Source organism: Euprymna scolopes, chromosome 4 (assembly GCF_053919585.1).
Source record: "Euprymna scolopes isolate OS-2025 chromosome 4, ASM5391958v1, whole genome shotgun sequence".
NCBI lineage: Eukaryota > Metazoa > Mollusca > Cephalopoda > Sepiida > Sepiolidae > Euprymna > Euprymna scolopes.
The window spans coordinates 100399243-100422975 of NC_136485.1; the positions used below are offsets into that span (position 1 = coordinate 100399243).

The 23733-nt window shown below is 32.0% G+C and overlaps 2 protein-coding genes across 11 annotated transcripts in view; one reads left to right on the forward strand and one right to left on the reverse strand.

The window, feature by feature from the left end:
• LOC145269173 (zinc finger protein castor homolog 1-like) overlaps window positions 1-23733 on the reverse strand; it is a 750830-nt gene that overhangs the window by 381076 nt on the left and 346021 nt on the right. For all 10 annotated transcript variants that reach the window (XM_080124811.1, XM_080124789.1, XM_080124817.1 and 7 more), the window contains one exon: window positions 5527-5592. The gene's annotated coding sequence lies outside the window, so the exon portion shown is untranslated. The remainder of the gene's footprint in view (window positions 1-5526; window positions 5593-23733) is intronic.
• Window positions 12273-12734, forward strand: LOC145271536 (uncharacterized). Its single transcript, XM_080126994.1, has one exon. It carries the CDS (start codon window positions 12273-12275, stop codon window positions 12732-12734), a length of 462 nt encoding a protein of 153 aa, XP_079983120.1.

The following is a 23733-nucleotide window of genomic DNA, read 5'->3' on the forward strand; positions in this document are numbered from 1 at the left end:
AGAAATAATAGCAACGAAGTGGCATGGATAAAGCGACACCAAAATTTTGTAGTTTGTTCTGCTTGAGGTCTAAACTCTGGATATAAGACACCTCTCTCCCACCAAAAAAAATCAAAATTAGAGAGTTAGACCCTTATAAGCATTGTAGTCTCAGACTTCTATATGATAGAGTTAATAATGAAACATAATGGAGCAAATACATCAGGGACATTGCCAAGGCTGCTGCAAATAAGATGGGCTCTCTCTGCCATGCTAGAAAATTACTAACACCAGAGTATCCTATATCTTTACAAAGACACAGTTGGCTCATTGCCACATCTAGGTTGGTGCATATGCCAGTAGTTTCTCATTCTTAGATAGGCCCCAAAAAGGAGTCTTGTATTTAATAGGTTCTGCACTGCTGAGCAAACTTCAACATCTGTCCCATTCGCTACAATGTTGCATTCCTGTGTCGGTTTTACATGTACTTTAATAGAATGTGCTCTGATGAACTCATAACGTTTGTTTCAACGTACATTTTCCTGACTAATCCAACAAGCAACTCTTCACTGTTGAGGTCCCTAGATGTTGGAAAACCTTCAATTTTCATAGTTTCTTCCTTCGGACTGCTAGACTTTAGAATTCCCTCCCCATTTTCTGCTTCCCTGATTGTACTAACTTGAAGTTTAAATGTGATGTGCACAGACATTTAGCTGCTTAATTTCCCACAGTTCCCTGTCAGACATAATCCCAAATAGTAGCCCATTATATTATAAGTCGCAATATGCCTTGTATGAGATGAACAAGAGCAAAAACTACATCTTCCTTCAATGTAAGATAATCATGGTCCAGGTTTTATTACATTAGAACGAAATGACATTGTCCAGGTTTTATTTCATTAGAACGAAATGACATGGTCCAGGCTTTATTTCATTAGAACGAAATGACATGGTCCAGGCTTTATTTCATTAGAACGAAATGACATGGTCCAGGCTTTATTTCATTAGAACGAAATGACATGGTCCAGGCTTTATTTCATTAGAACGAAATGACATGGTCCAGGTTTTATTTCATTAGAACGAAATGACATTGTCCAGGCTTTATTTCATTAGAACGAAATGACATTGTCCAGGCTTTATTTCATTAGAACGAAATGACATGGTCCAGGCTTTATTTCATTAGAACGAAATGACATGGTCCAGGCTTTATTTCATTAGAACGAAATGACATGGTCCAGGCTTTATTTCATTAGAACGAAATGACATGGTCCAGGCTTTATTTCATTAGAACGAAATGACATGGTCCAGGCTTTATTTCATTAGAACGAAATGACATGGTCCAGGCTTTATTTCATTAGAACGAAATGACATGGTCCAGGTTTTATTACATTAGAACGAAATGACATTGTCCAGATTTAATTTTATTAGAACGAAATGACATGGTCCAGGCTTTATTTCATTAGAACGAAATGACATGGTCCAGGCTTTATTACATTAGAACGAAATGACATTGTCCAGATTTAATTTTATTAGAACGAAATGACATGGTCCAGGCTTTATTTCATTAGAACGAAATGACATGGTCCAGGCTTTATTTCATTAGAACGAAATGACATGGTCCAGGCTTTATTTCATTAGAACGAAATGACATGGTCCAGGCTTTATTTCATTAGAACGAAATGACATGGTCCAGGTTTTATTACATTAGAACGAAATGACATTGTCCAGATTTAATTTTATTAGAACGAAATGACATGGTCCAGGCTTTATTTCATTAGAACGAAATGACATTGTCCAGGCTTTATTTCATTAGAACGAAATGACATTGTCCAGGTTTTATTACATTAGAACGTGATTACATTGTCCAGATTTGATTTTATTAGAACGAAATGACACTATAGAAATCACATTCGATAAAAAAAAAAAAAAAAAAATATTGTACAAAAACCTCAGTTTGGGATAAAATATAAGAATGCAACAGAGGCCTGAAAAATATATTCTCATAGAATGTTTAATTAAAAGAGATAGAAATTATTCTCGTCAATGGTTAGAAACTGACTGGCTCCCTAATAAATAAATGTTTAAGATTGAAAATTTTTTTAGGTTTCTGAATTTTTTGAGATGATGATTCATTATTCATATTATTTGCCTTCTTCAGACTACTGTTCTCATATTGAGTGTCATTTTCACAATGTTTCAGCCGATGTAATGTTCAACCTGCAGGCGTAGCTTGTTGAACTCGGGAATCTTTCTTCCCAACTTGGAAATCTGCACGGAATTTAAAACAGTTGATTTTTTTTTTAATTCACAGAGTAGCATGTTCTCGCTTCGTTAATCATGAATTGAATTAAATTTTACCATTTTATGCACTATGATTTGTTTTTGTTTTCCAGTTTAAACCAACAAGTATGTGTTATAAGAAGCACAAAACAACAACAAAAACGTGTATATCACACAGAAACGAGTAACTCACACACGCACTCACACGCACAAGAAGTGGTTGCACAATTTTATTAATATAGTGCTGTTCCTGAAAGTCACAACAAAACTCTGAATGGAAAATGAATTGTACAAATAAGCGAATAAATCGAATTAGGGTTAGGTAGACGGTAAATGAATTGATGTTATGTGTGCTTGCAGCTCTTCAGATAAACAAATGCCTCCCTTGTCCACCAATGCACGCTTGAACATGATCGACACAATGTACAAAAACATTCATTATGATTTCTTTTCCAGAGGTTTTCTATAAATGAAGATCAATTCTTATATTAAAAAAAAAAAAAAAAAAAAATACTTGACATAATTCCCATTAGCAGAAATTCATGAAGATATTTCATAAAAATTACAAAATTCTTAACACAAAGAAATGAACTTATTTTTCTTTTAAATTTTTTTCATGAAAGAATTATTTGATTCTACTTCAGTCACTTTGGGTCAGACGCCAGAATTGTTCAACCATTCAAAAATTGAAAATAAGAACGCAAGTTAACTATAAGATAGCATACCTCTGCTTGACTATTTAAGGATGGACCAAAGTCTTATCTGGGCTTTACTTTTCCATATTGTATGAAGTATTTCCGAAGTTATGCCCTGAAAGAATTGGTAACTATAATTATCAGAATGAAATCAAAGAGCATCATATCCATATATCAAATATGGAAAAATCGGAAAATGAAATTCCATCAAATTTTTGATTGAAACTGAACTTTTCAAAGTCAAAATAAAAGACGAGCCACTTTATTGGCTACAATATTATACGGCATAATCATGTTGGTATACCAGTTCTCATTAGATCACTGAAGTTAAGTAACATTAAGTCTGGTTAGTACAAAATGGGTAACCATTTTGGAATTCTAGGTTCTATATGTAGGAGGACATCAACACCTTCCTGCAAAAAAACAATGTTATATCCCATGACTGGAATATACAAGTGACTAGGGACCACTTGTTAGTTTCAAATTACCATAAAATTTGTTTGTTTGGAGGAAGCCAGTTCGACCCGGCTTAAGGTGAATTTGGACCAAGTAGAGAGAACCGAGATTATCACTAGGGCTGTAACAACAGCATATTCTTTTCATTGTTTTGACTCTTGAGTATATATCCATTAATATGTTTTTAAATAGACGCATCTGGTTCTCAGTTTATTAAGTGTGTCTAACTGTGTCGGATATATACCTGAGCATCAAAAGAATAAAAAGAATATTCTGTTGTCACAGCCCTAGTTATCACCAATAGTGTGACCTTCACCTTTTCTGGGATCTTGCTCTTTAATTTATATATCCCAAAATTAAATCAGTTCTAATTTAGATAATGACTATATTTTGACAAAGTTTGATGATGCTCAGTTAAGTGATGTTGAAAGTGAGGTTGTACAGATATAGTAAAACTGAAACTTGATTGAAGACGAATACAGCTTGGAAGACATAATAATCAACCAAAAATTTATCTTGAGATTTGGTGTGTCTGTATAACTGAAACTATAACAATTTTTTCAAGCTTATATCATATTCTCAAATGTTTTTAATTCTGATATACGAGTCATTTATGGAAATTCTCGGCATTCTCAGATGTGCATTGATTTACATCTTTTCTTTCAAATCCTCAGTGTCAATATCAGCAACAAAGAGACGAAACTTTCAAGACATGAATACATAAGTTGAGTCATCAAAACAATGCAATTTGCAATCCCCTCTGATTGATTCAGGTGGAATAAACAATAGAAGGCATTACTTTTGAAATGCCTTTATATTATAATAGATTTTTATTGAACTTAAAAATGAAGGTATTGAATTTAATAGTCAGTGCACAGATATTTGACCACTTGAGCTAGAACTGAATAGAGTTGGAATATAAGCAGGCTTGAATGCCCTATTAGATTTAGATAAACAAGTCCATTCTCTCACTTGTGATTGGTCTCTAGTATATAAATATTGTTTCCATCAAGAAAGAATTTGAATATCAACTGGATGGATGTTTCGACATCCATCCAGTTGATATTCAAATTCTTGGCAATTTGTAATTCTGGGCAATTTGTAATTCTGGGCAATTTGTAATTTTGATTTTATAAATTAGAAAGTAAAAACAGCCTCCAACCCTGATTACCGCTTAAATGTTCACTCCAAATGTATGGTTCATCTTTTGGCATTTTCCAACTATATGTAGTAACTAAGATATTGTGATGCCAGCTAGGAAAAAGAAGTACAAAACAAAAGAGTCTGTATTTTGAGAAGAGAGAGGAAAGAAAAAGAGGAAAGAGTCTTGCAAATAGATGGCATTTGCAGAACTTCTCTCTGAAGATGCGCCTTTTTTAATGGTTCTTATATTTGTTATTCTGAATTCGTTTTAACTCGGTTGTAGAAATAGAAAGCTTTGTTTTCTGTGCTATGTATGTCAGGTATTAAAATTTGGATCCACTTTTGACGCATTTCATGCTAAATTTGGTGCTATTTTATAATCCATAAGTATTTCTCAGCATTATTTGTAGTAGTAGTAAAAGTTAATACCTCCATTACACATCCAGTATACAACGGTTCCTATATGCCAAATCAAATGTAATTCTTTCCAATAAGTGTAGTATTAACTGTGAGAAACCTCAACCCCAAGTCCAGTCTTTTCCCACCATGGTAGAATGTGGTAATGTCAGAGCTACATGGTTAACAAGGATCTGATGAAAATCCAGGAATCAACATCAAGAGCTGTTGTCCTCTGGTCGTCTCTACATGTGGCAAGTTAAGATTCGTCAGTTGCAGAACTACAAAACTCATGTAATTAGGAGCAATGTCGTTTCTTTGGATTCCTGTGTGCTACAATCTTGAATGCATAATGAATATTTACAGTCAACAAAATGTACTTTCTGCAGACCAAACAGGTCTGCTAAATAACAACAAGCAGTAGAAGCAATATAAAATTTTTATCTTTCTTCAGAATTTCAACAAGGCTTCATGCCAAATTTGGTATAATTCTGTAGTTTTGGAGCTTATAAATGACCAACAGAAAGATAACAAAAATGATCAGTAAAAGTAAACCAGTAAATTAACAGTAAACTTACCATGAAATACTGCTTGCCTAACAACTCTTTAGGTGGTCCAATAATCCATCATTCTGTTTTTGACATCTAAAAAAAAAAAAAATTGAGAATTTAGTTTCAAACATTTCATATTTTATTTCACTTTAAAATAAACAAAATAAAATTAACATCCGCATCTGATTACTTAATTTAATAGCTTTGTCTAAAAAAAGTTTTTTTAAATGATTCAAAATGAACACCTTGGCCTTTTGATTAGGATCAAAGTGTAGTATGTGTATGAGAGTAAGATAGGCAAACTTGACTTAAGGCAATATTCACCTAGAATGGATTGAGTCGACTCCTTCCATAGAACACACAGTGTCACGGGTGGATGTATATAGTTTGTCTTAACCAAGATAGTGATGGACAAACAGTCCCGGGATTAGCAGCAAACACTGTAGACCTGTGAATTGAAGGTAGATTCAACGTCTGCTGTGATGATGTGTAACTATGTCATCAGCTGGCTTCTTAAGTGTCTTCAATAACTTTGGAGTAGTTCTGGAACTATTTCTTAAAGAATAAACTCACTTGGGATAAACAGAAAATGACCAACAATCTTCCACACTCGTCACATATTCTGTGGCAAGTTAGCAAAAATGCATTTGTTAATGTATTTTATATTTTTTGTAGTTTTATGTTTTTTGTATTTTTATATTTTTTGAAAGTAAATAATTTAAAGTGCAGTATCTTTTCTGTTCTGTGAGTGAAGGAGTTCTAGACTAAGCCAAATTTTATTATTCTCACAATCCCGAGTGCTCATTTTGAGAGAGCTGAATTTTTCCCACATTAAAAACCAATCTTGTAAATAGGGAATCTTAACATGGGCACCTTCAGAATTTTTATGAACGATTTTGCCCATCAGTGAATGTGTCCAAATTTAGTGTCTAATACACGCAGATTGAATATTCGTATTACACTTTAAAATAGTTGAAACATACAAAAACTATCCTAATGGGTAGAATAATAACTTATATTGCCTTTGGTAACATTATTTGTTGCCGATTTGTTTTTTCCGATTTTTTTTGTTTTGTTAGATTTAGTAATAAATCGCCTAAAATTAGTACTGATAGTCACACAGCCCAAAACAATCAGAATGAACTAGATCAAAGCTCAAGCAGAAAAAAAACAGCAAAATAACTTTGTATAAAATGGGAAATATTTGATTGGTTTAAAATTAGTAATGGGACGATTTCAATATTTTCCCAGATTCTGATACAATTACTGATTCCATACAAAATTCCTGATTTGGTCAATGTCATCTTCAGCCTTCTTCAGGTGTATCTTGTTGAACTCGAGAATCTTTGTCAAACTCTGGGATCTGAATTTCTAACCGAATATTTGATTCAACCCACAATAATTTATATTATTTGGTTTATTCAGACTACTGATCTCATCTTATGTGTTAATTTTCACTTTTCTGTTGATGTAACCTCCGATCGTGGATTAAATAAAAGGTTCCGTTCAAAATTCTGTGTAGATTCTAGAGTTCAACAAGATGCACTTTAAGAAGGTTGGCGATTACATTGGCTAAAATGTTGTGCAAATAAGGGAACCATAGTCTGAATAATATAAATTATCAATATTCATCTAAAACATCAGAAATAAATCTTTTTTGAAGGCCAAATAAAGAGTTAATATAAATAATAATTACTCAATCCAATCTCTTCTTCCTCAAAGAAAAACCCCAAATAAATAATGAAATAAAAATGATTATCCGTTCTGAAAATCAAATAATCATAATTCTAGCAATGAATACAATTTTGTATTTATTTGGAATTGTTCATTGCAGTATTTTGACCTGTATTTCAAAAATGAAATTTACATGAACACTAACATTCCATCGTGTGAGCTTTAACTTTTGAGCCAAAGCAACAAGTACACGAGAACTATTTTTAGAAACTTCTTAGAATTAAATGCTATTAATAAACTTTCTTTTTCTAATTAATTTAGTCTAATTCAGAATACCACAAGACTTTTATTCATGGCAACATACAAAGTCTACAAAATCTTTATTAGCGAGAGAACAAAATTAAACGTTTGTTTTAAAATTAACATCATCTAAATCATAAATAAATGAACAAGCAACACTCCAAATTGCAAGACTTGTAATAATATTAGAAAAAATGGTGCAAATAGAAAAATGTCTGTTCAAATTTCACTAGGATGGAAAAAGCTGTATAATATATCGTTTTAAAAAATGATGGCGGTGGAAAGACCTAGAAGCTCAACATTTCACCTGTTTTATGCAGATTTTTTCAAGAGTAAAAATGGTCAATGATGAGACGTTCAGTTATTTAGGTTTTTACCTTCTCAATTTTTTAAACCATATATAAGGCTTCCTTTAGTCTTGACAGACTATGGATACTCACTGTAAGAGTGCCTGCACGTGGAATTTTTTTTTGGCAAGAGTTGCACAATCTCCAACCACATCTCTCCTGAGTCGATATTGTTAAATACCAGTGGCAAGTGGAGGTTCAAGACGACTGGAAGCAATGACAAGATAAGCGGAGAGCACATACAGCTCCTAAAATCCCCAAATGGTCACCCATCTGGTAGAGCAAGGCTCAATATTACTTCGGTGATCTGACAAGAACCGGTTTGTCAACGTGATTATGCCATATATATAAGTTATAAAAATATATATGGCAATTAAGCTACACAGAATCTTCCGCATTTCATAAGCCTGACGAATCCTAGCATGGATGAAATGCGTAATATTCTATGTAGCTTAATAGCCATATATATTTTTATAACTTACTACCTAGCTCTACCTATGTATTGAGCACTGTTGAAGTAAATATTTAAAGTTTACACATAAAATTATACTTTCGTATATTAATTTATGGGATTAAATGAAGTAACCATATATATATATATATATATATATATATATATATATATATATATGCACACACATATATATATACATATATATACGCACATATATATATATACACACATGCGTGTATATATATGTGTGTGTGCGTGTATACATGTATGTGTGTGTATACATGTATGTGTGTGTGTATGTGTATATATGTGTGTGTGTGTAATACATATATATATATATATATGTATATATACATATATCTATAATATAAAGCTGTGTGTGTGATCACGAATAGGCTCCTATATGGTTGACTATTATAGAAAACTGATCACATATGATAGATGTATCGAGACACAGGAATGGGTATGTTTGATCTGGCAGAACAGTGGTTCATTAAAATTGTGGGGCCTGCATTCGCGCCTGGTCCACAAAGTATGGTAATAAAAAATCTAAAAAAAAAAAAAACGTTTACAAGGGTTTATATATAGATGTACATAATAATACTTTTATAAGTATCTTTTTACTTAAATAGCAATGGTATAATAAATTTGTGGGGTATGCGTTCACGCCTGGCCTCCATAGAATGGAAATAGACACAAACTTTAATAAAGACTTTTTATATCTATCTGCATAAGTATACTTTGAAAATTATGTTTCAGTTTGAAGAAATATGGTATAATAAAATTATGGGGTATTCGTTCGCACCTGACCGCCATAGAATGGAAATATGTCACAAAGTTTAACAAGGTTTTTTTAATATAGATCCACAGAATATTGTGATAAGTGTTTCAGTGCGAACAGGTATGGTATAATAAATTATGGGGTCTATCTATTTTATTTTTACTTTCATCATATTTTGCTTTGGTTTTGATACCCCCAAATTCGAAGCTATCTCTTTACAACTCTTTTTTTTCATAACCTATCATACTTTCATAAATCAGAGTCCATTTTCTGTAGGCTGTTTTTGAACCCAGTCAACGACGGGTACTTTTACTAGTATATATATATATATATATATATATATATATATATATATATATATATATATATATATATATACACACACACATATATACATATACATATATATATACTACCATGGAGGTTCAACGATGTCCGAGACTTAATGAGGATCCTACGATACTTTTTATCATCAAAATTAGTGAAATCGGACATTTTTAATCAAATCGACCCCCCCCACACAGGGAGGAAACTTCACATACATCCTCACATTGACAACCCACATTATATTGTAGTCTACATTGAACTGTAGAGAATCTTCTGTTGATTTTATAAAATTATTATTTGAATATAATGGCTTGAAGTAAAGTTTAAAATGCACAAGTTCATCGTATAATCGTTCAATTGTGCTCTAAACAGAAATATTCATCTCGAACGTGCTCCTGTCTTATAAAAAAATCTACATTCAATTTTATAAACAGGGTCTTTCTGCTTGTGTGGTGATAAAAGTTCTCAAATGCACTTCTGATGTTAGGTTGTGTAAAAGTGTTTACTGGAGTCAAAATCGGACTTCCTTCCTTAATAGGATTTTCTGGATTATCAATCATCAGATACATTCTGATATAAAATCTAAGAATTATTAAATTAAGGATTATCAATCATCAGATACATTTCGATATAAAATCTAAAAATTATTAAATTAAGGATTACCAATCATCAGATACATTTTGATATAAAATCTAAGAATTATTAAATTAAGGATTACCAATCATCAGATACATTTTGATATAAAATCTAAGAATTATTAAATTAAGGATTATCAATCATCAGATACATTCTGATATAAAATCTAAGAATTATTAAATTAAGGATTACCAATCATCAGATACATTCTGATATAAAATCCAAGAATTATTAAATTAAGGATTATCAATCATCAGATACATTCTGATATAAAATCTAAGAATTATTAAATTAAGGATTACCAATCATCAGATACATTCTGATATAAAATCCAAGAATTATTAAATTAAGGATTATCAATCATCAGATACATTCTGATATAAAATTCAAGAATTATTAAATTAAGGATTATCAATCATCAGATACATTCTGATATAAAATCTAAGAATTATTAAATTAAGGATTATCAATCATCAGATACATTCTGATATAAAATCTAAGAATTATTAAATTAAGGATTATCAATCATCAGATACATTTTGATATAGAATCTAAGAATTATTAAATTAAGGATTATCAATCATCAGATAGATTCTGATATAAAATCCAAGAATTATTAAATTAAGGATTATCAATCATCAGATACATTCTGATATAAAATCTAAGAATTATTAAATTAAGGATTATCAATCATCAGATAAATTTTGATATAAAATCTAAGAATTATTAAATTAAGGATTATCAATCATCAGATACATTCTGATATAAAATCCAAGAATTATTAAATTAAGGATTATCAATCATCAGATACATTTTGATATAAAATCTAAGAATTATTAAATTAAGGATTATCAATCATCAGATATATTCTGATATAAAATCCAAGAATTATTAAATTAAGGATTATCAATCATCAGATACATTCTGATATAAAATCTAAGAATTATTAAATTAAGGATTATCAATCATCAGATACATTCTGATATAAAATCTAAGAATTATTAAATTAAGGATTATCAATCATCAGATACATTCTGATATAAAATCCAAGAATTATTAAATTAAGGATTATCAATCATCAGATACATTCTGATATAAAATCTAAGAATTATTAAATTAAGGTTTATCAATCATCAGATACATTCTGATATAAAATCTTAGAATTATAAAATTAAGGATTACCAATCATAAGATACATTCTGATATAAAATCTAAGAATTATTAAATTAAGGATTATCAATCATCAGATACATTCTGATATAAAATCTAAGAATTATTAAATTAAGGATTATCAATCATCAGATACATTCTGATATAAAATCTAAGAATTATTAAATTAAGGATTATCAATCATCAGATACATTCTGATATAAAATCTAAGAATTATTAAATTAAGGATTATCAATCATCAGATACATTCTGATATAAAATCTTAGAATTATAAAATTAAGGATTACCAATCATCAGATACATTCTGATATAAAATCCAAGAATTATTAAATTAAGGATTATCAATCATCAGATACATTCTGATATAAAATCCAAGAATTATTAAATTAAGGATTATCAATCATCAGATACATTCTGATATAAAATCCAAGAATTATTAAATTAAGGATTATCAATCATCAGATACATTCTGATATAAAATCTAAGAATTATTAAATTAAGGATTATCAATCATCAGATACATTCTGATATAAAATCTAAGGACACTTCAGACACATCAAGTACCTTCGAGCGAAATTTTAAAGAAATCAGCCCAACCTTTTCAGAGTCTATAGGAGACAAACTTATACATGAAGTTCCTTTAATATAATAGCATATATATCTATATATAAAGTAATAGAGTTCGTGTGTGTGTGCGTGTGTGTTCGTGTGTACAACTCTCCTACAGCCCAAACCACTGGACTGATCATGATCAAACTTGGCATGATAATTATCCCACACCTAGAGAAGGTGCACCCCATTATTCAAGGTCAAGGTCAAACGTTAATGCTGTGGCTTTACTAGAACATACACACACATATATACATATGCACACACACACATATACATACACACACATATATATACACACACACACACACACACACACACACACACACACACACACACACACACACACACAGGGTCATCAATATTTAGCGTCATAGTCTATTTCAAACTATAATTTTAATCATTGTTCTTGGTATTCCTCTATTTTTGACACTTTTTCATGAATCTTTATACTTTCAGATACCAGAGTATAACGATGAGTTGTATTTTAGACAAGCGAACTGCAATTCTTGAGTTGTTTAAAGCAGGAAACGCCAGGAAGTATATCTGTAAGAGCCTGAAAGTGAATAGAATGCTGGCATGGAGGACTTTAAAACGTTTTGAGGAGACTGGAGACATTCAGAATAGGCCAGGGCAAGGTCGCCCTCGAACAGCTAGAACCCCTAAACTTGTTAAATCCATCAGAGAAAAGATCAGGAATAATCCTAAGAGATCCATCCAGAATCTGGCTAAAGAGTCGAGAGTGTCGTATGAGACCATGTCAACTGTATTTCGAAAGGACCTGAAGATGTCTCCATTCAAGCATGTCAAGAAACAACACATTTCTGTTCAAGTTGTTGATAAACGACTCCAAAGATCCCAGATTCTTCTTTCCCGCATTCAGGATGGCATGCTACCAACTCTCGTTTTCAGTGATGAGAAGAAATTTGATGTTTAACACTCAAAACGATTGAGTTTGGTCGAGGGATGGGGGACGAAGGATTCCGAGTGGTGACAAGGAGACAATGTGCCGCCTCATGATGGTCTGGGCAGCCGTGACCGGTAAAAGTCCCCTCTTTTTTGTGTACCTGGGAGTGAAATTGAACCAGCAAAACTATCAAGATGACATCCTCCTTAGCGCATTGTTGCCCTTGTCACAGAAGCACTTCAAAAAACGTCCCTGGTCTTTTCAGCACGACTCCGCACCATCACATGAGGCCAAAAAGACTCAGGAGTGGCTTTCCGAGAATGTCCCGCACTTCATTCCCAAAGAGGAATGGCCCCCATCTTCCCCCGATCTGAATCCCCTTGATTTTGGGATCCGGTCATATCTTGAGAGCAAGGTCTCGGCCACTCACCATCAAAGTTTGGAAGCTCTGAAGGTCAAACTGCAGAAGGAGTGGGCCAAAGTCCCCGAGAAAGTAATTTGTGACACATGTAAGGCTTTTCCTAAACGTCTTCAAGTAGTTATTGACGCAGATGGTGGACATATCAAATAATATTTTGTGTATTAGCTTTTTCTATAATAATACATTTGCAAAAATTCTAAATTTTGTTTAATTTCCTAAATATAACCACTAAGTTGTAAAGATAAATACTGATAACCCCATATATATATATATATATATATATATATATATATATATACACACACAGACACACATATATATATGCAAACACACTCTAGGTGTTTCCAGGATGCAATGACATAATTTTAGGTGTTAAGTTTTGTCTGTCTATTTTCTTTTAACTCTAATAGAGATTTCTATCTTGGGCCCCCAAATCAACCAAGATTAGAACATTCCTGTAATGATCCGGTCCCTGTTGACTTTGAGGTGGGAGTTTATTTCTGTGCTTTGTCTTCTCCTTTGAAAAGGGTTTAGTTTATTACTGATCGTCTATGGTGCCCTCCCCAGGGAATGCTAACAGGGCTACCCAGGCACTTTTTGCAGATCAAAATGCCCCTCCTTGGAGGTGCTGACTTCTCAATCCCATTTTCCGACTCTGGTATCTAAGTTCTTGTAGTGTGAAAGAACTAAACAACCTACTACCCTGATTAAATGTGTTGAAGGCTGATAGTTGGGGTTTTAGGACTGGTGAGCGATGTTACTTTGATGCTCGTAAAAAAAAAAAATATATATAAAAATAATACTCTTCTTTTTAAATATTTTTGCTCATGAATCTATATTTATAGTTATCTTGGTCAGACTTCTATATTTATAGTTATCTTTGTCAGACTTTTCAAAATCAGATCCACGTAGCATATAAGCTGAAAAACCAAACATGTTACATATTAGGGACCCTGCATCAATGGCGATTAAGTTAGCTAGTGTGAATTTTGACAGAGCTCACCTTGAGTGCATGATAACCCAGATCTGTAGACCAGAGTTGTTCTTAGAGTTGAATGAAAGATTGTTGACAGAGTTGAGGCAGGATGCAAATGCCATAGACAAAACAGAGACAATGAAAAATGACGTTATGTTTCTGAATGAAGAGAAAACTGGGATTTTTAGACCAGTCTTTTTGTGGAAGGCATGTTAACGAACTATCATCAATAATGTAGAAAATTGATAATCTTGGCGAAAGTTACTGATGCCTGTCTGAATGCGTCACTTATTTTGTTAAGTTAGTAAGCTTAAAAAGTAAATAACTGGCTAAGATAACATTAGTCTTTCTTCTGTATAAATTCTCTCCATATAAACCCATATGTGAAAACTCTCAGCGAACATCCATGTGTTCTTTATCTTTATGAAAAGAGTTTTCTTTATCTCAGTTAAACAGGTGAGACGATTGAAGATCACTCATGAAAAGAAGTGGAAACCACGTAAAGGACGAGCACGTATAAACATTCAAATATAAAAATTTGGTTATTAAAAATGTGACATGTTGAGCCAATAGTCATTTATTATTGGTGGAGCATGTTATTAACAATATAGCATATTTTGCTGAAACTGATTTTAAAAATAACTTAGTGTAGATTGTCTGGGTTGGACTATGAAACATTTTTGACTAATCACAGAAAAATTAAATTCAGGAATTTTCGCTTGAAGAAATCAAAACTAAAGTTTTATTTCTTTTTCTGTGTAAGTTTTAAAAAATGTGCAAACAAAAATTAATAACTAAAATCACTTCACTTCATCTCAGGAAGCGCTAGGTTGGAACAGCTAGTTATTTATGTATTTGTTATGGAGAAAAAAATATCAGAAAAAAATATTAAATTGATTTAAAAAAAAAAAAAAAATGGAAAGAGGAGCTTTTGAAAAAGAAAACCGGGTCTGGATCTTGCTTGAATCATAAGTAGGTTTTTAATATATAAAACCAACTTTTTTTTTTTACTTTGTTTTAAACAATTTTCAAATGTTTTCCATGTCAAATTATAAAAAGAAACAACAACTGATTGATGTATAACTTTATTAAAAAAGAAAATATTCAAGAAAAATAAGTTTTTTTTAAGGATAGCCACCAAGATAAATGTTAACCTCTTTAAGCAAGACTCATAACAACATGGCCGTTTTTTTAACAGAAGTATTTCATAATGACATCTACAACTGCCAGCATTTTTATCATGTGTCAAATTACAGATAATTTATTGTTATTCGGCTAACGTTTCCTAAAACGCCATGTTTAGTCGACAGCTAAAGAAAAAGTTTATATTTTATTCATTTTTAATGCAGATCACGTTTTCAATGCAACGGTGAAAAAGGATTTTTATGATTATTAAATCAGAATGCTTTCAATAGAAACTAAATTTCATACAGTTGAACAGAAAGCAGTTTTAGTTTTAAATAAGTGTTTTATCAAATAGCTTCATGAAAGTGTACCTTATAAACCTTGGGTTAGGTTTTAGTTTTCATGTTATCTGCTGGATAGAAATAAACCGTACGCTTTCTCTTTAAATCTTAATGTCACATGAAGTTACAAGTAAATCATTGTCTAAAGACCAATTTTTATTGGAATACTTAAGTTTAGCCATGTTGAGCTTTGTTAATAATCAATGACTATTTAGTAGTTTTGTAGTAGTGGAAGTATTCTGAAACAAAATAATACCTATCTCTTCCAATTTACAGACAAAAATGAGTGCTTGTTAAGATGTCGTTTTAAGCAAAAATAAATTGCCATGTCGAAAATAGTAATATATCCCAAAATTATGCAAATTCATTGAGTAGAACAGCTGCTATTGTGATTTTAGTAAAAAAAAAAAAAAAAACAATAAATATTGCATGCCATGAACAAGTAACCTAAAATATTTGTTCAGAGTTATATCCCCTATGTGTGAATTCTTTACCGTCTACTTTATAACATTTAAGAAAAATGCAATTTTATTCAATTTTCCATAAAAACTACTTTTAACTGTAAATAATTGTGTCTATTCAATGAATTTTTACAATTTTGGAATATATTACTATTTTCAACATGACAATTAAGTACGTAATATTGTTTTTGCTTAAAACGACCTATTTAAAATAATCGATCTATCGACTATTTTAACAAGTACAAAAAAATGTAAGAAATGGTGGCACTGATAAAGGAATTATTTGTTATTACAAACAAATCGCACATAACTAACATATATGAACATGTCAAACGTTTTTTTCTCCAAATTGTCGATATAAGAGCATAAGTTGGTAAAGAAAAACCACTAAAAGATTTATTCGGTTTAATTTAAATTCAAATGAAGACCATTACGATTTCACTGAACTGACAAGACACCCTAGTATCAAAATAAAAAATCATAAAACGTGCTTGGAAATATAATTGTGATTAGAGACTGTTGGAAAAACTGTTAGGATTCATCTGAAACGATCAAGTGTTTTGTTTTAAAAACGATTGATAAATGTGTAGCGAAGAACACATATGACATATAACAATGGCGATTTTCTCGTCATCACGCCATCTATAACTATATAAATTTAATCCCTTGTTTGTATTTTTCTTGGGCCATATGCTTATTTATAAAAAAAAGTATACTTTGTAGGTACAAAAGAAAAGGATGTAAAATCGTTTGTGCTTATATGACTCTGAGAAGACTTCTGATTGGATTAATAAATGTAGATGTATATTTTGGAGCCAATCAGAAGTCATCTATGCGAAATTATTAAGTCGTTATTTGTCATCCACTTCAGAGACTCTTAAGCATATAAAAAAGGTAAAAATTAATTGATCTTAGTCATGGCTATTCTGTCCTGTGAATATTGTGGTTGTAGCTAAAAGAGGTTTGAAGTACAAAATACAAGGGCCTATAATCGTTTGTACCATATGGCTCAAAGCAGATATCTAGCTGGATTAATAAATACAGATGTATATTTTTGAGTCAGTTGAACGTCTATGTGAAATTATCAAGTTATTTGGGGCCCACTTCAAAGCATATAAAAAAAGGTCAAAATTTTGCTAATTTTCAATTGAGTAGAGAAGTTGTTCTGTCCTGTAAATATTTCACAGCACTAAAGCTTTCCTCACCATCAGAGTGTTAGGAAGTGATTCATATAATTGATCTTCAGTTGATTGGAGAGGATTTCAGTCACAGTTGTTCTAGTAACTTATCCTGATGTCTTTTGTATTCAGCAGTTTTTGTTGCCTTTAGCTGATTTCTGAATCCTATTTGTTTTGCAAAGACATTTATTTTCAGAATAAGTTTTTTTTTTCATTACAACCTTAATTAGCCATCTATTTTGATATTACTTATAGTTATAAAAAAGCTCTTCATAAATAAACACATGGAGTGATTTAAAAATGGTCAACGTTTATATAAAAACAGTGGAGATATGATGTACAAGCACTGATCCCATGGCTCAGGGAGTAAATTGTTGTAGGTTCGATCTCTGGCTTGGAATAGACACTAGTCTAATCAGTGAAACTTAAGTGGTTGTAGCTAGACATGTTTTGAAGTACAAGTAAACGTGTTTATAACCATTTGTAAACATATGGCTTAAAGCAAACTTCTGGTTGGATTAATAAATGTACAGGTATATTTTTGAGCCAACCAGAAGTTATCAATGTGAAACTATCAAATTATTGTTTGAGATCCACTTCTGAAACTCCAACGTATAAAAAAGAAAAAATTTAATTGATTTTTAATTGAGTAGGAAAGATCTTAGTCATGACTGTTCTGTTCTGTGAATATTTCTAAGCATTTAATTGTTAATTAAAATTTCCTTGGCAGCTTAACTAATTGTCTCTTTCCTTTATCTTCTTTGTCACACCTTTTCTAAATGAGTTTATTCACCCTTAGTGGCACTACTCAAAACTCATCCTGACGTCTTGCATTCACCAAAGGCTTTTACTGCCTTTCAGATGCTCCCTGAATCTTTTTTACTTTTGCAAACACACTTATCCTCAGGACAAGCAGTATTTGTTTTCAACCTTTGTTTTGATATATATTTGATACACTATTTTCTGCATGCATAAGCTTTCTCCCAGTATTAAGAGCAAGGTTGCTGAATCAAAGTTTAATTTTTCAATGAAAATCACTCCAGGCAAAACATAAAGCCACTTAATGTAAGGATCTAACAAGAACAAAAGATTATTACCACAAAGATAGAGGTTTGCTTTATTATTTAGCTATCTCACTTGCATAACAAGCTACAAGAGGATTCAATATAATTTCAGCTTAAATTACCTTTTAGATCTTTTTTTATTATTTCATTCCCTATTTATTTTGGTTAATGTTAGGGTTATATGACTAATGCAAATTTTGGGATATAAAATACTGTGGCTTTCTTACATACTGTTTATGCTGAACACTAAAAAAACAAAAGACTCTAGGACGCCATACTCATAGCTGTTCCTGATAATCTATCATGTAAAGAGCAATTGTTTATGTTTGTGTACAGTTGTATGTCTAATGTTGTCAAAAAGGACAAAACAAAGATTCACAAAGTTTATATATTCTTGATTGATATTGCCCCGAATAATATCTAAAATTTAGAAAAAAATGATTTTTTTGAAGTCAACTGGGCAGAATTTCAGTATAATGTCTGTTTCATTTACTTATATGTTAGCTTAAAAAAAAATAATTCAAAGGTAACCTATCTCTGGCCAGGATTTATTTATCCCCGAGGCCCGTTTTTATAACTTTATCATGTTTTCCTTAACTTTACCTTGCAAAATATAGTTGATAGCTCAACTGTTATGCACCTACAAGCAAAGAACTCTCATCAATTCTTTCAACATGGCCCTATTATTCAAGTCTCTTGTTCTGCACACAGTTCCCTATAATTTAACCATTCTGTAATGCCATTCAAATTAAGCCTAGCTTTGAAAAATACTACATATCCATAGTTTCATTCTAATATCATTTCTTTCCATGCAATGCATGCCTTAATCCTTACTGATCAAGGTTCACTTCCATACATCATTAAACTGCATACACATGCTTGATAGACTCTTTCCTTATTTGACAGGTAACGCTCTGCTGGTTAGTAATGGCAGAAGTTTCCTGAACTTACTCCATCCACTCCCAACTGTTGCAATCACACTAGCGGCTGCTTAACCCTATGCTTCAATGGTAAATAAACAACAAACAACAAACTATACATTTTTTGACCGACATTTCTGTTCCCATTATATATTTTTCTCAACTTGCTTTTTAGCTAATATTCTTTTGTACACTTAACAAGCATTACAGCCTAATACGAGATTCCTCATTAGTCAACAAATGGCAAATCGACCAGGTGATGGTTTAGATCCTCCTGATCTACAGTAACTCTGACACCAAGCTGATAATGTTTGCTGATCAATGTAAGATTTATCAAAGATAATGGAATTGTTCTTGAATCTTTTAGTGTTCAACCAAGGCGACTATGAAGCTATAAACTCCTTAAAACTTCAAAACAACCATATTTTGATGAAATTTATATCATATGCACAAAATTCCACAGGGAAGACAATGGAAAGGGTCCTGAATATCTATGACTTACCTCTAACAGAATTATGACAACAGAACTCACATTCAACTTCAAATATGCATATGCAACTATTTCAGAGAGTTTTCCCACATTGCAGCTTTTTCCAACTATATTACGGGTGAAACAGGAGGAGGGGGGTTGTAGTAAAACCAAAGTAATACGGTGTTATAAGCATAGTGAAAAATGACAATCGTTGTTAAGGTGTTAGGAGTATGAGAAAGAGGAGTTAACTTTCTCTTATGTCTTATGTGAGTTATTGCATGGAGATGTAAGAGAACGGGAGGACACAGATGTTGGCAAGTGTCAATGAGATAATGATTTTGAATCCGGGTAAATGGAGATGAAGATATACTACTTCTGTCCGTGATAGTTGTGACACACAAACTTAAGTTATATCAGGCTAAAACTGATTGATGTAATTTGTATTGTTCTAGTTGTGGCCTCCTTGTAAATAAAATGACTACATGAAGTCAATTGTGAGTATCCTCATTTCTTCCACCGATTTCTGCCATTCATGTGCTACACACACACACGCACACAATAATTTTGTGCCATTAATAGTTATGATATGTCAACATTCCCGTACATAAGAGTAGTGATTCAATTAGGATTTTCATTCTCATTCAATCAGATCTATTTTTTTTTTGTCTTTTTCACTCCAAACACGGTAACAAACAAGGCACAGTGCCACTTTGATGTAGAGGGCTACTATTTGGGACATAATTTGCAGAGATACTATGTAGGGAGTTGAGTAGCAAGATGTCTGTTTACATTACACTTGAACTTTTGCATATCAGTACAGTCAAGAAAGCAGGGATCCAAGAGGGAGTTCCAATGTCTAGCAGTCTGAGGGAAAAAGCAGAGTAAAAGGCTTTTTAATGGAAATTACTCTAGACAAGACCTGAAGCCACTTAATGTAAGCAGCTAACAGGAACGAAAGACAAGAGATACCTATTTGCAATATGGCCATTACACTTTAACTGTGTTGTTACATTTTAACCACTCAGACTTGCACATTGTCTGGTACCGTCGCAAAGGAACAAACAAAAAATATCCGACTCAGCATGTTTTCAAGTGCAATAAAATGTATTTATTCAGAGTTCTTCCAAAATAACGCATTTCATTATCTTCCAAGAGTTCTTTTGCACACGTTTTATAATGCTCCGCCATATACCATGAGCTTTTTTTCTTAGTTTTTCTCCCCACCACCTCATGCCGACACTATCCAGCGCTTTCTTGCCCTCGACTTCATATGTCTATTTTCCCCGGCACGCAACTTGTTTCTCTTTTTCTCGACCATGTGCTGGCCCTTTTTCCCTTTTTTTTCTCATTCCTGTGACATCAGCATGTGCACACTTGCTTAATTTGCATATGTGCTAAGATGGCTGCTGCTACTAATATTTTCACTAGTCAGCTATCCTACAGCTGCTGCTGATTTCGTTTGTCGACGCTCTGTTACAATAGGAGTGTACCACTTCGTTACATATTGACCATAATCTTGAAAAGAATTTTAATGAAATTAAAACCATGTGTATCACACATTTTTGCAAAGTGTTTTCCAACATTTCAGCTTCTTCTGTCTATATTAAAAGACAAAACAAGAGAAAGACATAGTAAAAACAAAGTAATGAGCATAGTGAAAAGATAATGATCTTCATATGATCCCGGACAATATCAGGTCTCCCTGCTATTATTATTATATAAAAATAAATAGAAAATCTTTTCATGTGAAAAGGCTTTATTCATTTCACATGACGTTTCGGAATACTATATACTTTCTTCTGATATATAAAAAACCGAGAGAGAAAACAAAGATGTTTTCACACAGGATATAGCATTACATATGAATAAGTAAAATCCTCTTGAGCTCATATCGAAGTTCAAAATCAATTTCAGACTTTTTTTAGGGAAAGTCTGAGGACGGCAAATGATGAAGGCTCACATCAAAACCGAATGAGAAATTACCATAAAATTACCTTGGAAAACAGCTGTATAGTCTATCATTTGAGTTAAGAGATGAAAGCAAAAAATAGACAAGTCACCACAGAAAAGAAAAACCAGTGCTAGAGATGATCACTGGTCATGTTAACAGGTTTCTTGACATATAATATGCACGGCAAAGTGTTTTCATAAAAAAAAAAGATGTACAAATGTTGCATATGAATTTTACATTATTTGAGCTTGAATTCTGGTTTTTATTTGAAGAGAGATTTTTATATCAGAGATAGGATTACGAATGACAGAGTGAATTTAATTTTCAGTGAAAAGAAAAAAAAAATGGAAGGAAGAGGAAAAGGACACTAAAAGATGGGATGTGGGATATGTTCGAAGTGACTTTCCTTATTGATTTGTTATGCGTAATTCAATGTGAAAGGATCTGTTTTTGTATTGGCTTTTGTATATCTGAAAAATGAATATAAATACTGAAAGGTAATATCAAATGAATAAAGCTTTTTACACATATAAAGAACTTAAAGCCACACACACACACACACTTATATGAGGGTCGTTCCAAATGTAAAGAGTCCTATTTTCTTTTAATTCAAAAAGTTGAAGAGTTATGAAAACGAGAGTGGTACTGTTAAAAGTGATATTTTTTGCTCCAAAATTTATTTTTCTACATAGTTACCACCATTCTCAATGCACTTTTGCCAGGAATTCATTGACACATCACTGCTTCGGACACACGTCCATGACAAGTCTGTGTGTGTGTCTGGTCACGAATACACTCCTACATGGTTGACTATTATGGAAAACTGATCACATATAATGATAGAAGATGCATCGCGACAGAGGAATGGGTATGTTTGATCTGGCATAATGATGATTCATTAAAATTGTGGGGTCTGCGTACACGCCTGGTCCACAAAGTGTGGAAATAAAAAAATTAAAAAATAACGTTTACAAGTGTTTTTGATATAGATGTACATAATAATACTTTTTTAAGTATGTTTTAACTTAAATAGGGATGGTATAATAAAATTATGGGGTCTGCATTCACGCCTGACCTCCATAGAATGGAAATAGGCACAAACTTTAATAAAGACTTTTCATATCTATCTGTGTAAGTATACTTTGATAATTATGTTTCAGTTTAAAGAAATATGGTATAATAAAATTATGGGGTGTTCGTTCGCGCCTGACCTCCATAGAATGGAAATATGTCACAAAGTTTAACAAGGTTTTTTAATATAGATCCACAGAATATTGTGATAAGTGTTTCAGTGTGAATAGGTATGGTATAATAAATTATGGGGTTTATCTATTTTATTTTTACTTTCATCATATTTTGCTTTGGTTTTGATGCCCCCAAATTCGAAGCTATCTCTTTAGAACCCTTCCTTTTCATAACCTATCATACTTTCATAAATCAGAGTCCATTTTCTGTAGGCTGTTTTTGAACCCAGTCAACGACGGGTACTTTTGCTAAGTCTACACAGACTCATCAATATTTTAATATTCCAATGTTGTCGTCAGAACTCCAAATGAATTTTGCAGTCAAAAAAATAATTTTATAAGTAAAATCTACACAGAATGCAGGGAAAATCAGAAGTGAAGAAAGGACTACCCATTATTACTGCTCCGATTTTTTTGGTAGGCACTCAATCCCCTGCCACCCTCTAGGCTGTTCTTTCTTTCCTTTTAATTTTCGATTAAATTCTGGGAAGATTTTAAATTTAAAATTATTTTTCTGAGTCCTGACAACGACGTTGAAATGTTGATCGATCCAAGCAGATTCCTTACAATATTTAAATAATTTTATTTATTTATATACGCTCTACACATGTATTAAGCACTTTTGAAAGAAACATTGGGTTTTAGTTCATGATAACAATATATTTTAACATAATTTCTATATATATGAAAATATATGGCAACTAAGCTACACAGAATCTTCCACCATTTTTACTGTAGGCTAAACTCCAAGGAATTCATGTGACAGAGATTTTATATATATATATATATATATATATATATATATATATATATAATATATATACACACACACACACACACACACGGTGTTTAATTCATTCTATACTGACGATCAAA

Coding starts and splice junctions, on each gene's coding strand:
- LOC145271536 (XM_080126994.1), top strand. CDS start 12,273: ATGAGTTGTATTTTAGACAAGCGAACTGCAATTCTTGAGTTGTTTAAA.